The sequence below is a fragment of the Aythya fuligula genome, chromosome 3 (assembly GCF_009819795.1).
Source record: "Aythya fuligula isolate bAytFul2 chromosome 3, bAytFul2.pri, whole genome shotgun sequence".
NCBI classification, from domain to species: Eukaryota; Metazoa; Chordata; class Aves; order Anseriformes; family Anatidae; genus Aythya; species Aythya fuligula.
The window spans coordinates 115355171-115369354 of record NC_045561.1 but is presented as its reverse complement, the minus strand read 5'-3'; the positions used below and the strand labels follow the sequence as shown (position 1 = coordinate 115369354).

General features: G+C 38.2%; 1 protein-coding gene across 1 annotated transcript in view; it reads left to right on the top strand.

Annotated features, from left to right (window-relative positions):
* The window catches only part of PKHD1 (PKHD1 ciliary IPT domain containing fibrocystin/polyductin), a 253965-nt gene that overhangs the window by 168493 nt on the left and 71288 nt on the right, over nt 1–14184 (top strand). Inside the window, exons 52-57 of the mRNA XM_032185191.1 lie at nt 4129–4242; nt 5275–5362; nt 9552–9706; nt 11644–11796; nt 12168–13046; nt 13967–14129. Coding sequence (XP_032041082.1) covers nt 4129–4242; nt 5275–5362; nt 9552–9706; nt 11644–11796; nt 12168–13046; nt 13967–14129 — 1552 coding nt within the window. The remainder of the gene's footprint in view (nt 1–4128; nt 4243–5274; nt 5363–9551; nt 9707–11643; nt 11797–12167; nt 13047–13966; nt 14130–14184) is intronic.

Below are 14184 nucleotides of genomic sequence, written 5' to 3'. Positions count from 1 at the left end.
ATATCAGACAGCAGAGAGACAGTGAAGGCACACAGCAACTGTGCAGTGACTCATTAAGGTTGGAAAAACCCTCCAAGATCATCTGGTCCAACCATCCCCCTACCACCAATGTCACCCACTAAACCATGTCCCTAAGCATCACGTCCAACCTTTCTTTAAACACCCCCAGGGACAGTGACTCCACCACCTCCCAGGGCAAACTATTCCAATGACTGACTACCTCTGAGAAGACAGCTCAGCTCCTATGCACCAACAGATTGACTTCTGTCTTGCATTGAAGTGCCTGAGATATATAAAGTGAACAAATTACTGCTCAGGAGCTCTGCCCAGGCTGGCACATACGTGTCAAATCAACAGATGAGCAAACCCTTCAAATTCCAAGTAACCCAGCTGCAAAAAGATGCATGTTTGAGAACAGCTTTCAGCACACACAGACATTATTCCCTCCTAACCTTTTCTGCACATCTCACCAGACACTTCTGGCAGCTGCTGGTCACAATTACCTTTTTCCTACTTCTCTGCCAGCTATGCTTTATCTTCTCACCTTATGATGAACCAGGCTGTTCATTAAATTGGTAAACCTACTTGTAGTAGGAATAGGAAATGGGCTCTATTGCTGTGCATCTCATGTGCAGGATGGGTAATTTGAGAGTTTGATGTGATTTTATGGAAGGCTTGTTCTTCACAATAAAGTGGGACAAGTGACTTGAAGTTTTCACATCCAGAGTTCAAAGACAGGCACTTAAACCCATATCCTTCACATGTGTGCAGCAGAGATGGTGAGTCCTTTGTTTATAGCAACTTGGTAGTTTTACCAAAACTGCTTATTACAAAAGTTGTGATTTCATATGACAGTTATTTCATATGGTAATGAAAGTTATCTGGTCCAATAGCTTTTGTGCATTATCTGTTTTGGATTGTCCTTTGAGTAAGCTGAGATAGCTACCATTTCCATATCTTCATTTTCATGAGCCATTCTTTTGGACTCTACTTAGATTAAGCTAAAGCACATCTCTCTGACCTTACTCATTTTTTTGGATTATCTTTATTTTCCCTAGTTTTATTTCAGTCTTCATTCATTTACATAGACATCATTACCTTTTCAAGACCCATTTTATTATATTTTGAACATTCTTCACTTTCTTCCCTAAATGCTTCACTTTCAAATTATTTCTGTATTGGCTGACCCTTCTCTATCTTTTTCTCCATTTGTGGCAATTTATCTTCCAATATTTTGAGACATGTTTAGGTCATTGATAAAATGTCATGTACCACAGGGCTTGCAAGACCAGACCAGACACTGACCTGGAGTTATAGCCCCTATGTCTATCAGTCAGCCTGGAAATTAACATGCCATGTTCTTGTTGTACCTGTGTAGGTTGTTAATAGAAAGTCTTGTGCTACTAAGTCAAATGCCTTGGAGAAGCTGATTATATCATATCAAAGCTATTATCTTTATCAAGTAAACCTGTAATTTCATTAGAATGTGATAACAGGGAAGTTTCACAGGACCTATTTTCTATAAAACCATGTTGATTGGCATTAATTATATCATCCACCTTTAATGATTTATTAATTGTGTTCAAAGTTGGACATTCCATTTTTATTTATTTTTCCTCTAGAATCAGTGTTGAGTTGACAGGGCTGTAATTACCTGCAGTTCTTACTTTTATCTTTGTTTGGAATATTGACACAATATTAGGTTCCTTCAAGTTCTTTGAGACATTATGAGTGATCCAAACTTACTGAAAAATCAATTTTAGTAGTTCAATGCATTTCTGAGCTAACTCTTTTGCAGCACTTGTATGCAAGTTCTTAAATTCACTGACTTAACACAATTGAGCGATTAATGGAAATAAGCAAGTATTAGGATTATTTTTGTTCCAAATTTACTTAAAGCAAGTCTTTTTTCTAATCATAGATATCTCCCGTGTTCATTTGTGTGATACACTATTTTCGGTTTCCAGGCAATGAAGAATTTCTATGAATGTTTTCTTCTCCTTTTGGAATTTCTTTTCTAAGGTTTAATATGGTGATGAGCTATTATGAATAGTTTTATATTAGCTGCTTTGTTTCTCTCTCTGATTTTAGAGAGAGAGAGAGGGAGAGAAAGTGTGAGATTTTAATAAGGGCAATGTTCTCTAAAATGCCATGCTTTTTAGGATTAAAAAAATCACAAATTTTTGCTAAGTGTACATGTGTCTCTTTTTAAGGATTCATAAGTTCCAAGCCAAGAATTTAGAATTCGCGTTTCCAAACAGATCTCTGTGATTGTTAAGCCTGGAAGTCTACTTAAAAATTGTTTTAAAATTGAGCTGAGTTGGATATATCACATAGCTTTTTTTTTTTTTTTTTTTTTTTTTTTAATTGACTTAAGTAGAAGAAATATTAAAGGCTTTGTAACCAGCAGTAAAATAATAACACCAATAATAACACAAATAATAATTAATAATGATAATAATAATCCCCTAGTTTAAAGGGACATCATTGTTATAGGAAAAGGTATTTGTGAATAACTTTGTAACTTCAGTATAAAGTTCTCTAAATATTTTTTGTTGAGTCTTTTTTGGGTCATCAGTGTAGCTGATCACTTCATCCCAGGGGGTGAGGTTGACCTGAGGACTGGGGAAGATATCTTCAGGCTTAGTATTTTAAATCACAACTTGCTGTGAGGGTGAAGCAGGAAAACAATCACTCTGAGTACAAAAATAGACACAAATGTCAATGTAATTCTTCTGCAGTTCTAGCTGGATATTTGTTTAACCTAGTGCACCAGTGGTAAAAGTGCTTGTCACTAAGTTTTCTTTTCTGAAACTAGTATTTAGTTATGGGAGTTTAAGCTAGAAAGTCAAAACCAGAAAGCCAAAGATGGGTGATGGATGCTGTAAGACTGAATTCCCTCCATGTCCCCATAGAAGAAATGAACTCACTGGTATGAGACGTATTAGATGGGGAGCACGCAAGTTTTGTACTCTTGATCTTTTATCCATTTAAAAGCTGTAAAGAGAATTTATATACCTGCAGATATCAATCAGACAGTGGTGGAGAACAATGAATTTATTTCTTGATTTCACTTAACTAAAATTCTCTTAAAGAGGAATATTTCTTTAGGATATAAAATCAGCTCTTTTCCAAACTAGTAATTTTTAAATATTAAAAGAACATGACAGGCCAGCTAATTTTGTACAGATATGTATATATTTTTTAGTTCTACATCTGCTGCAGTTTTCTGTTGCATAATTGATTTAATCTCTAATTTTAAAGGAATGCTGAACTCTTTTACTGGACTCCGCATACATTTCTCCAGGGCAAAAACTGTCCTACTTTTTCCTCACTAGTATCTGTTTAGTGCTGGGCCATTTTCTTCTGAAACTGTAAACTACCCTTGGTGAAATAAATGAAGTCACAGTTGGAATACAGTTTACTGTACAGACTTATCACAAGATAAGAGCAACATCACACACACCAAAACTTCTTGGGCATTTTCTCTTCCCCTGCTCTAATAAAATCTTTCAATTGGTTTGAAAGACTGCTTTACCCATCCTGGCAGCAGAATGGGAACAGTTATCTGGGAATGGGTGAAATTGTAACTGAGCAGAAAGGCAAAGATGGGTGGAGGAAGGAAATGCTTGTTCAGTGATTATCAGAATGAATAAGAACCTCCTGTCATTTTACACACTTGTTGCATGACCTTGGGCAAACCCTTCTGGGACTCTTAATTTGAATTTAGGGCACATTCCCATTCCATCCTAATTTAAGAATGAACTGAAATATCTGAGTTTGGAGCGGTCTCTCTAGGCTACCTTCAAAGTCAATGAAGAGGCAGTCACTTCCAGGGGGCAAGGCAGGCTGTATAAGATGTGTGCAAGTCACTGAATGAAGGAACTTTCCTTTCTCTCTGTTGACTCCAAGGAGAGCCTGGAGCTAAGTTAAGGGGTGTGGGTGAAATATTTCCACACTGAGCCACTGCTGGCATTCACAGAATTCAACTGAGCTTCAGGAGGGACCTATGACATGGAGAAAAGTGCATGGGGACCATTTCCATGAGATAAAAGAGAGGGCCATTTCAGCATCACAGATATCACCAATACCTCTGTGTCAGTTGTTGCTGTTTTGTCTTTATTTCAGGTTCTTTTCAACGTCCTCTAGAAAAGGATTTAAAGCTACTGATCCTTCTTCGGGCATCTGAAGGGATTTACTGTGATCGTCTGGAGGAAATAAATGTCCATCCAGGGAGTATTGGTATGAGACACGGGTTTAATTCTTTTATGGGATAACAATCTTAGGTAATTGTTTGGTATAATTTTTCTACAGAAAAAAAAAAAAATCTAAGAAAGGTACACATTTTTTTTTGAGCTAAACCTGGTAATTTTTGCTAGGTCAGTTCCTAGAGTTTCTGTGGAGATTTTGTTTAGGCAAATAAGCAACAAGATGTCAGGTTCTGAGGTATTTATATGAGAAACCAGAGAGGACTTAAAAGGAGTCACACATACACACAAGGATTTGGGACAGGTCTTGACCTATCAGTGGTTAGGTTTGAGGTATGAGATTTGTAAAGGGTAGTTGTCAACAAATTAAAATGACCTTACAGAGTGGAGAGAAGTGTGTGCTGGAAGATGGTGTTTTGTCTCATTTATCTTTGATCTCTCTTAGGATAAAACAAATTACCCTGAAAGTTTTCAGCCTAGGCTGATAGGTGTAAACTCACATTGTTTATTTTAAAATTCATGACTGAAGTGAGATGAATTACATCCAAGAGCTACTGGCTGGATCCAAATACATACATTTAAATACTTCTAAACATTTGGATCCATAGGATTGACAAAAGAAGGTTCATGTTTGAATTTTAGATCTTCTCAGATGATGAGAGTTAAAGAAGTTATCAATACTTGCCACAGTCTTCTTTTGGACTATAGTGACACAAGATGTCATGGAAAAAAGTTGTCCAAGCAGGACATTAGCTCAAGCAATTAAACGGGGCCTTTCAAACACTTGAAGCATAACTGAGGGGTTAGCATTAGAGATGCAGAACAGATTTTGAATTCACTGGGTCAGTGAATTGAAACATAAAAATTCAATGCATAATATCAGAATTTTTCATACTTCACTTTCTATTTCAAGTGGAAGTTATGTGCTGTTCTTAATATAGAAAATAAAATATAGAAACGTGTTTTAATATATAGAGAGGTATCAATATATTTAGTTATTCAGTTCATCTAAATAATTTCTTTAATTATTTCTCTAATTTTTGCTCTTCTGCTTCTGTTTTTTAAGGGGTTTATGGAAAGGTGCAAATTTATAGTGGTTATCCTGGGAAGTCTTGGACACATCTTGGAAGTAATGTTGCTCCTGGCAATGAAAGGTAATATTTTGCCCAAATATTACTCCAAACACAAAGTTTGGGCTCCCATTCCAGTGGCTTATACTAATATTACTCTTTTCCTTCTGACAGGTACTGTTTAAACTATGTTTAGATAGAAGAACAACTATATTATATCATGCAAGAAAAATTATACTATTTTTAGATTCAGTTCTAAAGAGTAAGGAAGCTAAGATTTTCCTCTTTCCTCTGTCTTTCCTTCCTTGCTTCCTTCTGTCTTTCCATCCTTCTTTCCTCTCTTCTTCCCTTCTTCCCTGCCGCCCTGTCCCTTTCTCTTTCTTTTTGGAAGAATCCAAAATGACTGATACCTTGATGATTAAGGTGTCCCTTTTGGCTTGAGACCTACATTCAAATTTCATCTCTGAATTAGGCAAAACTGGGATATGAACCATGATTTTCAACATCTTTGATCAGCACTTTAAGAAGTGGTGTCTGCAGTAGACGTCCTATTTTCTGCTATTAGAGTCAATCTTTTCTGTATAGATAATTAATTGGCTCAGAGAACATAAGATTGCCTGCACTGCCCGAAGTGTAAGGTATTTGTCTGGGATGTGAAACTTTCAAGGTATAGACACATTTTCACTTAACACTTAGCAGAAATATTTTAAATTCCTACCTTCTCTCTCCCCTGTTGCTACCCCTCCATAACCTTTTACAGCTCCTCCAGCAGACCTAACTACACGAGCACTTACCTATGACTTCAGTCTGAAGGCTTAATCAAAACCACCTCCTAAGGCAGGTTAAACAGAGTTACCACAGCTGCTTGTTAGGTTGGCTACATCTTGAAGTTCAAACTTTTGACCTGAATATATGAACGTCTGTATAGGGATCTCTTCTGTAAGTGCCCTGACCACTGTTAGCCCGTGTAGCATGGGCATGTACCTCTCTCTCTGGAGCTCTAATTCTGGACTCTGTCTTACATGAAATTTTCATCACCTTTTGCTGTAACTCTTCCAAATGCTTCATTTTAAACTGAAATGCATATATTCAAAGAAAAAAAATCTAATAGTTAGGCCTAAGAAAAACTAATTGGAAGAGATCTCACCTAGGTAGAGGAGAAATATTGGCATTTAGGCAAGGAATTATTTTTAACTCATTGTAAGGATGGACAATGGGGCACAAACTTCAGAGGTAGGATTTGTTTGTTATTAGCTCTTACAGACTTGAGTATTTAAAAATTAATTATTTAATGAAGAAATAATTTTTAATCGAGAAGGGAGGGAAGAGGAGAGGAGAGGAGAGGAGAGGAGGGGAGGGGAGGGGAGGGGAGGGGAGAGGAGAGGAGAGGAGAGGAGAGGAGAGGAGAGGAGAGGAGAGGAGAGGAGAGGAGAGGAGAGGAGAGGAGAGGAGAGGAGAGGAGAGGAGAGGAGAGGAGAGGAGAGGAGAGGAGAGGAGAGGAGAGGAGAGGAGAGGAGAGGAGAGGAGAGGAGAGGAGAGGAGAGGAGAGGAGAGGAGAGGAGAGGAAGCTATTTATTATGAAAAATCTTGGCCACAGATTTATTTATTTTTTTCAGAAACTAATACTATTAGCCAGTTAAGAGTTAATGTGGTTAGATACAGGAAATAGGCAAGTCAGTCCTAGAATAGCTGAAGAAAGTGGCTCTTCTATTGATTGAGAGAAGTTGTTGCATATATTTTCCAATATGAGTCAGCACATGAGTCAGGGAAGTATTTATGCTTACAAAAAGAAATACTTTTTTTTTTTTTTTTTTACTTGCAGTGAAAAACTATATTAATATTTCAGCAGATGAGCATTTTGACAGTGTATCATACAAAACATACTTTCTCTTGCTTACTGATTCCCCTTATGAGACTTGTTTGAAGTGCAAGAGTTAAGAGTTAAGTTTGGGTCCAGAAGAGATAAATTAGAATTGGACTGTATGTCTGGGACTGGACTTAAGATTCAGCTAATAATATGTATTGCAAGTGAACTGTCAAAAACCTTAAACTTAAGCCCTATTCTTGTTACTCTGTTTTGTTTTGCTTCCTCCTTGACAGTGAATTTATCCTTAAAAAACATGTAGCTCTGAGTCAAACTAACACTTTCCTGCCCTTTCAGAAGCTGTCCAGTGCTACCTCCAAGCACGAAAGACTTCTCTATTGAGTGTTCAGAGGTGCAGAAAACTGGAAGTACTCATCTTGAGCCTACTTATCTTTGAAAATGACTGTGAGAAGAGACATCAAGAAAACCTGGCAACGTAGCTTGCTAATTACATCCCACTAGGCCTTTCCTTTCTCTCTATACTTCTATTACATCTGACTGCATGATGAGTCATGCAAGATTCTCTGAATTCGCTCAGTGGTCTGTTATATCAGCAATTAGCTGAGTGTAGCTCATCACCTGGCCAGCAGTGGTCACTGTATAATAGTACCTTTTGGGTATTTAACATATATATATATATATATATATATATATATATATATACACTGATCATTATCAATTTTGCTTTCATTAAGTGTTTTTCCTTTCTCTATTAAACACTCATCTGGTACCTTTGAGCTCATCTGAGATGCCTTTGAATCCCTTCCCTGGCTTCCATCTGTCCCTTCAGGAATGCTCCATGAGCTACTCCTGTCAAGTCTGCTACCCTAGTTCTTAGATATCTTGGGACAGTTCAATCAACAACAGGTTGCTCATGTTTAGGCAATCAAATGCTGCCCTATGTGTCCAATACAGAGAAAGCTGGATCACCTTTCACCTGTTATTGGCTGTACTGGTTAGGTCTTTATCAACTACAGTGGAAGCTTAACTGCTAGTAGTGCACATGCACACACCTACAGATGGACACCTATATTTTGGTGTCTAGGTCCAGAGACGACTTTCAGCATTCAGAGAGCAAATAATCTGTTTAAAGTTAGGAGAAAAAAAATATGTTTTCTAGATGCAGGTGTCTAGTATTATTACAGAATCACAGAATCGTCAAGGTTGGAAGAGATCTCCAAGATCACCAAGTCCAACCTCTGACCTAACACTAACCAGTCCTACATTAAACTATATCACTGAGCTCTACATCTAAACGTCTTTTAAAGACCTCCAGGGATGGTGACTCCACCACTTCCCTGGTTAGCCCATTCTAATACCTAACAACCCTTTCAGTAAAGAAGTTCTTCCTGATATCCAACCTAAACCTCCCCTGGCGCAACTTTAGCCCATTCCCCCTCGTCCTGTCACCAGGCACATGGGAGAAGAGACCAACCCCCACCTCACTACAGCCTCCTTTAATGTGCTTATAGAGAGCACTAAGGTCGCCCCTGAGCCTCCTTTTCTCCAGGCTGAACAATCCCAGCTCCCTCACCCGCTCCTCATAAGACTTGTTCTCCAGACCCTTCACCAGCTTCGTTGCCCTTCTCTGGACTCGCTCGAGCACCTCCATGTCCTTCTTGTAGTGAGGGGCCCAAAACTGAACACAGTACTCGAGGTGCGGCCTCACCAGAGCTGAGTACAGGGGGACAATCACTTCCCTAGCGCTGCTGGCCGCACTGCTTCTTATACAAGCCAGGATGCTGTTGGCCTTCTTGGCCACCTGAGCACACTGCTGGCTCATATTCAGCCAACTATCAACCAGTACTCCCAGGTCCTTCTCTACCAGGCAGCTTTCCAACCACTCATTCCCCAGCCTGTAGCACTGCTTGGGGTTGTTGTGCCCCAGGTGCAGGACCCGGCACTTGGCCTTGTTGAACTTCATGCAGTTGACCTCAGCCCATTGGTGCACCCTATCCAGATCCTCCTGCAGAGCCTATTATGAATGACCTGGGATGTGTGCAAAATGTACATATCAATGGCAAATAGAACCTACAAAAATGCTTTTTTTTTTTTTTTTGTTTTTTTTTTTTTTTTTTCCTTTCAGACCTGTAGATGGAAACCAAGTAGGATATCCCTGTCACTGAAAATGGTGTGACACGTATTTGGTAGGAAACGTACTTGAGCCCTCTATCAATACGAGATACCTTGCTAACCAGCGGTATAAAGCAAGCATTTCAGGATGAATTTTATCCTACATATTTCAGGCATTCATTTTTGGATGCAGCAAGCCTTAAAGCATTTTTCCTAGAGCATAGCCTGAAGATTCTTTCTGTGATCTGCCTTGGCAAAGCTGTTGTCCATTTTTTAGGAAATCTGTGAGCATAATTCATAATGCAATAACATTGATTTGATATCTTGGCCTTACAGGATTTTGGTGGAAGATGAAGTGGACTGGAGTCCTGGTGGAGATATTGTTGTCAGCTCTTCTTCTTATGAAGCTCATCAAGCTGAAGTAGTTACACTTAAAGAAGTCAATGGTCGTAGCATAGCACTCCATGAACGCCTTCTCCACAGGCATATTGGTAAGAAACATATCTTTCTGTTTGAGAGTTTTCTTCTGAAGCATGGACCTTCTGTCTCAAATCTCACCAAGATCAGTTTTACTTTATTGATGCATATTCATTTCTTTATCTGCATGCTTTTTTTTCTTGCTATATTGATACTGCAAAACTGACAGTAAAAATTGCACTGAACAGTTGATTCTAACAAGAACGTTTTGAAAGAGAGTCAATCCAGTGCTTAATACTTTTGAAAAACTTCCTGTGTTTCATCTGGTGTTTCATGTGTTAATTAGAGCTAGTTAACACAGAGAGCAAATAACTAAAAATTTAGTGGAAAAGGTTTTTTTTTTTTTTTTTTTAAGTCATTTACACTATTTTCATGCTGTGTCAGAAACTGAAAAATTCACAACATTGCCCTTTTTCATATTGCAAAATGATATTTTTGGAGTTTCAAGTAAAAAATGTGATTGTGACATGAAACTAATGTATTTGTTACCTAATACATAAATAGATTTACAATCTTTGTATTATGATCACAGAGAGATACCTTTATTACTTCACCTATCATAGCTCTACTTATTGTGTAAATTATATGAGATCTATATTTAACTGGAAAAAAAGAGATGCACTGTTAATAATTTATTTAATTTTATTTTAGCCTACAAGGTAAAATTATTACTTTCTATGTAGTAAAAATAAAAGAATTAAAATTAACAGATCAAATTCTGAGGCCTTAAACCCAGGATTTTTAAGGTATTATTTTTAAATTTAGTCTTTGTTTGAACTAGTAGCCAGAGAAGTAAGTATGATCAATGAAAAGGTTCAGAAATATTGTGTGTTTTAAGTGGTTACAGCTACTCCATTAAATTAAGCATCACTTGGGACTGTGCTGTGTTCTACTATTGTCCATATTTGTACTTGACAATAGCCTCAATGGCAGTTTCATATGACAGTTGTGTTTTTGCAAAAAATGAAGTTCAAAGATGCCTAGGCCCTGTTTTCAGTAGTTAGGGCATGGCTTTTCTTTTTGTAGAGGGAGGGAGGAAGCTTGCCAGTTGGTCTCATGGCCAGAGGACAATTCTTAGCTTATTTATTTCACTAAGGTAGATATAGCAAGTATATCCTGAGATGAAATGACTACATACATTATTGAGTACTACTGTAGTTATTAGACATCATAACCAAAAAAAAAAGGGGGGGTACTGACATAAGAATTAAGAGCAACAGAAATACTGGGATTCACCTAGGCAAAAATAGATTGTAGAGTAAATGTTCACATGTGTCAAAGCAGAAAAATAGGTACCTCTCGTTTATATTTTCTTCTCCCATTAAAGCGGGTGTATAAAATAGATAATGAATTACACTTGAGAATTGGCTCTTTCTCTCCATTGTAGATAAAAGTATTTTGGTTAACTCAATTAAATCTGGAGATACTGAAAGTCACCAAAGGTGAATTCCAGGCTAGATACCTGCATAGGCTCTCTCAAAGGATTCATTTAGAAAGACTTTGTTTTAGAAAATACCTGAAACCAGATATCTGTAGGAAATTGCTTTTTAATGCTGTCATTGGTCTGATTCTAACAAGAATTCATGGAGATAAGCTCTGTAGTGTATCTGTACTGAAGAATATCTCCTGCACATGTAGCTTAAAAAATGAAGTGTGAATCTGTTAATTGATTTGGCATCTCCACACTGCAGGGAAAAGATTGAGCACCTTCTTTTTCTAAAAACAAAATATGTTGGTAAAATATAAGAGCATGGTGAATATTTGATAGGCAGGTGGCCTTTCTGTTTTAGTGTTGATGCACGTAGATGGTGCTGGAGGAAAAACCCACCTGAATGTCAGTGCAGATTCTGCAGAGATGCTGTGCATAAGCTGTCAGGCTGGATATTCCCCAAAGCAGTGGTTTATACGTATGATAGACACTTATCACATTTTGTCTCTTGAAACTCCCCAGGCCATTTTCATGACACAGAAGACGGTAGACGCATCTGTTTGGCAGCAGAAGTTGGACTCCTAACACGGAACATACAGATCAAGTCTGATTTGGCTTGCACTGGGAGGATGCTGGTGGGACATTTTATGGATTCCAGTGGGAGAGAGTTTGAAGGTAGTAGCAATTTACCTATCCTCATCAACCAGACCAGTTCTGCCCAAGAAGAGCTGTTTAACAGCAGATGTATCCATTGGCATGTGCTTTGAAACAGGTCTAAGCAAACTGTGGCTGTGTGACATGCATGAAACATGAATATAATAATATTTCATAATAACCTTGGAATAGGTCTGGGGGTTCTGTTCTGTGGTTGGTTGTATTTTACTATAACTTTTTACGTACTTATGAACAAATAGCCAGTACTGGCAATACACTGACAAATATTGCCTGCTATTATATGCCTGAATGCTGTCTAAACGGGTATTATTCTTAAGCAGTTCTTAGGTAGTTCTGGAAGCTTCTATTTCACTATAGTTATCTCATTACAGGTGTCCTTCAGCTCTCAAATATTGAATTTTTGAACTTTGGGCCTCCTCAGCTTTCTGCCATTGAATTCAGGAACATATCCCAACAGTCTTCGGTGGTGTCATCCAGCATTCATGGTAGCTGTGGAGGTGGTATCAAAGCAGTCATGAGCAACTGGATCGTGTTGCATAGTAACATGGTGTTCAACACAGTTGGACCTGGCATTGATTTGGAAGGACAAAGCCATTCTCTCATCAGGAACCTTGTTATTCTGAGCAGGCAACCAGAGGGCTTGTTAAACTGGGTTGCTGGCATAAAGGTGAACCTTGCCATTGGTGTCTCCCTCTACGGCAATGTTGTGGCAGGATCTGAGCGGATTGGCTTCCATATCAGGGGCCAAGACTGTTTCCTAGATGGAGAATGTTGCAGTGAAAATGTGGCCCATTCAAATCTCCATGGAATTCATCTCTACGGGGGAGATGGTTTTCCGACCTGCACTAGAATCACAGGTTTTCTATCTTACAAGAATTATGACTATGGTATGATGTTCCACCTTGGAAGTAGCGTCATTATAGACAATGTGGTGCTGGTGGACAACACCGTGGGTCTCATGCCAGTATTATATTGTCTCTATGCCAAGCAGTGTAACACAGGGAAAAGATTCCTGGAACTTAAAGACTCTGTCATTGTCGCAACAAGCTCAACTTTTGACTGCATCAGTGACCGGATCAAGCCTCATGCAGCTGACCTAACTTCCAGAGATCGACCACCATACTACCCTCGAAGAGGCCGTGTTGGGATTTTATGGCCTACATTTACCACTATGCCCAGCCAGAGGCCAGAAAACGCATGGCACAAAGTTGTTCATTGTCCAAAAGTGCTGGGACTCATGAAGCTGAAAGGTTGGTCTTCCACTTATATTGGCCAGACTATTCCGTAACTGTCTTGATTAATTTCATTTTTCCAAGGCTGAAGCTTCAGACTTTCACACTTAACTGGACATGGACATTATGTTGGACCTGGAAATGGACATGGTAGGGAAATCCTTCTGAACGCTTCTTCAGTTGGATTCAGTTAAATACATATTACTTGGTATTTTTCACTTTCTTTATCTACTACAGTGCAATTATGTACCAATTTGTTTATTTTACCTCAGACACACCTCCTCTTCTGTACTAATTATTTTTTCACTTGGTGCATCTCTATGAACAGCAGTTATCTCTACCTAAATAAAGATGCCAATTTTGAGGGTTAGCACACTTCCTGTAGAATTTGCATTGAACACGATGACTGCGGCTACACAGAAACAGTCATGACTTTTATTGTCATAAGGAATCATAATGTTTAAAGACTGCAAAAGAAAGATTTGCCAGTTATGGATTTTGTAGCTATAGAAGATTTCAATGCCATAGCCAACCATGTGTCACCAGCCACAGCTCATCTTACATTAAAATCTGGCAAGTGAATAAACCATCCATGGCAACTCATCTTTAGAATCGTTCTGACTGATTCCAACAAATTAATCAATCAATCATGCTTGTGTTTCTCACTTTATATTTGATTTCATTTCCTGTGCATGTCTTAGTTTAAGATATAACTTCATAATTTAATCTTAATTTAAGATATAACTTCAGGTACAGTGTATTCTAAAGCTAAATGAAAGTATAGGTTAAAGCAAATAGTCTGTTTAAAAAATGATTTTCATGTATATATGGCAGCGATTTCACATAGGAAAGGTCACAGAATGGAGCTTTTCTCTATCTAATTATTGCATTTTCTCTCACTATTTTTTCTTTCTTGGTCTTTTTTTAATCTCTGGTAGACGTCACATTTACTGGTTTTACAAAGAGCTGCTATAGTGAAGACGGGGATGTCTGCATCATGTCAAATGCTGACCATTTAGGCATCATGCCCCTTATCACAGCGGAGAGATCGAGGATGTTACGTGTCAATGAGAAGGACAAATTTTACTTTCATCCAGCAAGGTAATACGCTTTTTTTAGAACCTTTTTCAATGGTTTCTGAAAATTAAATAAATAA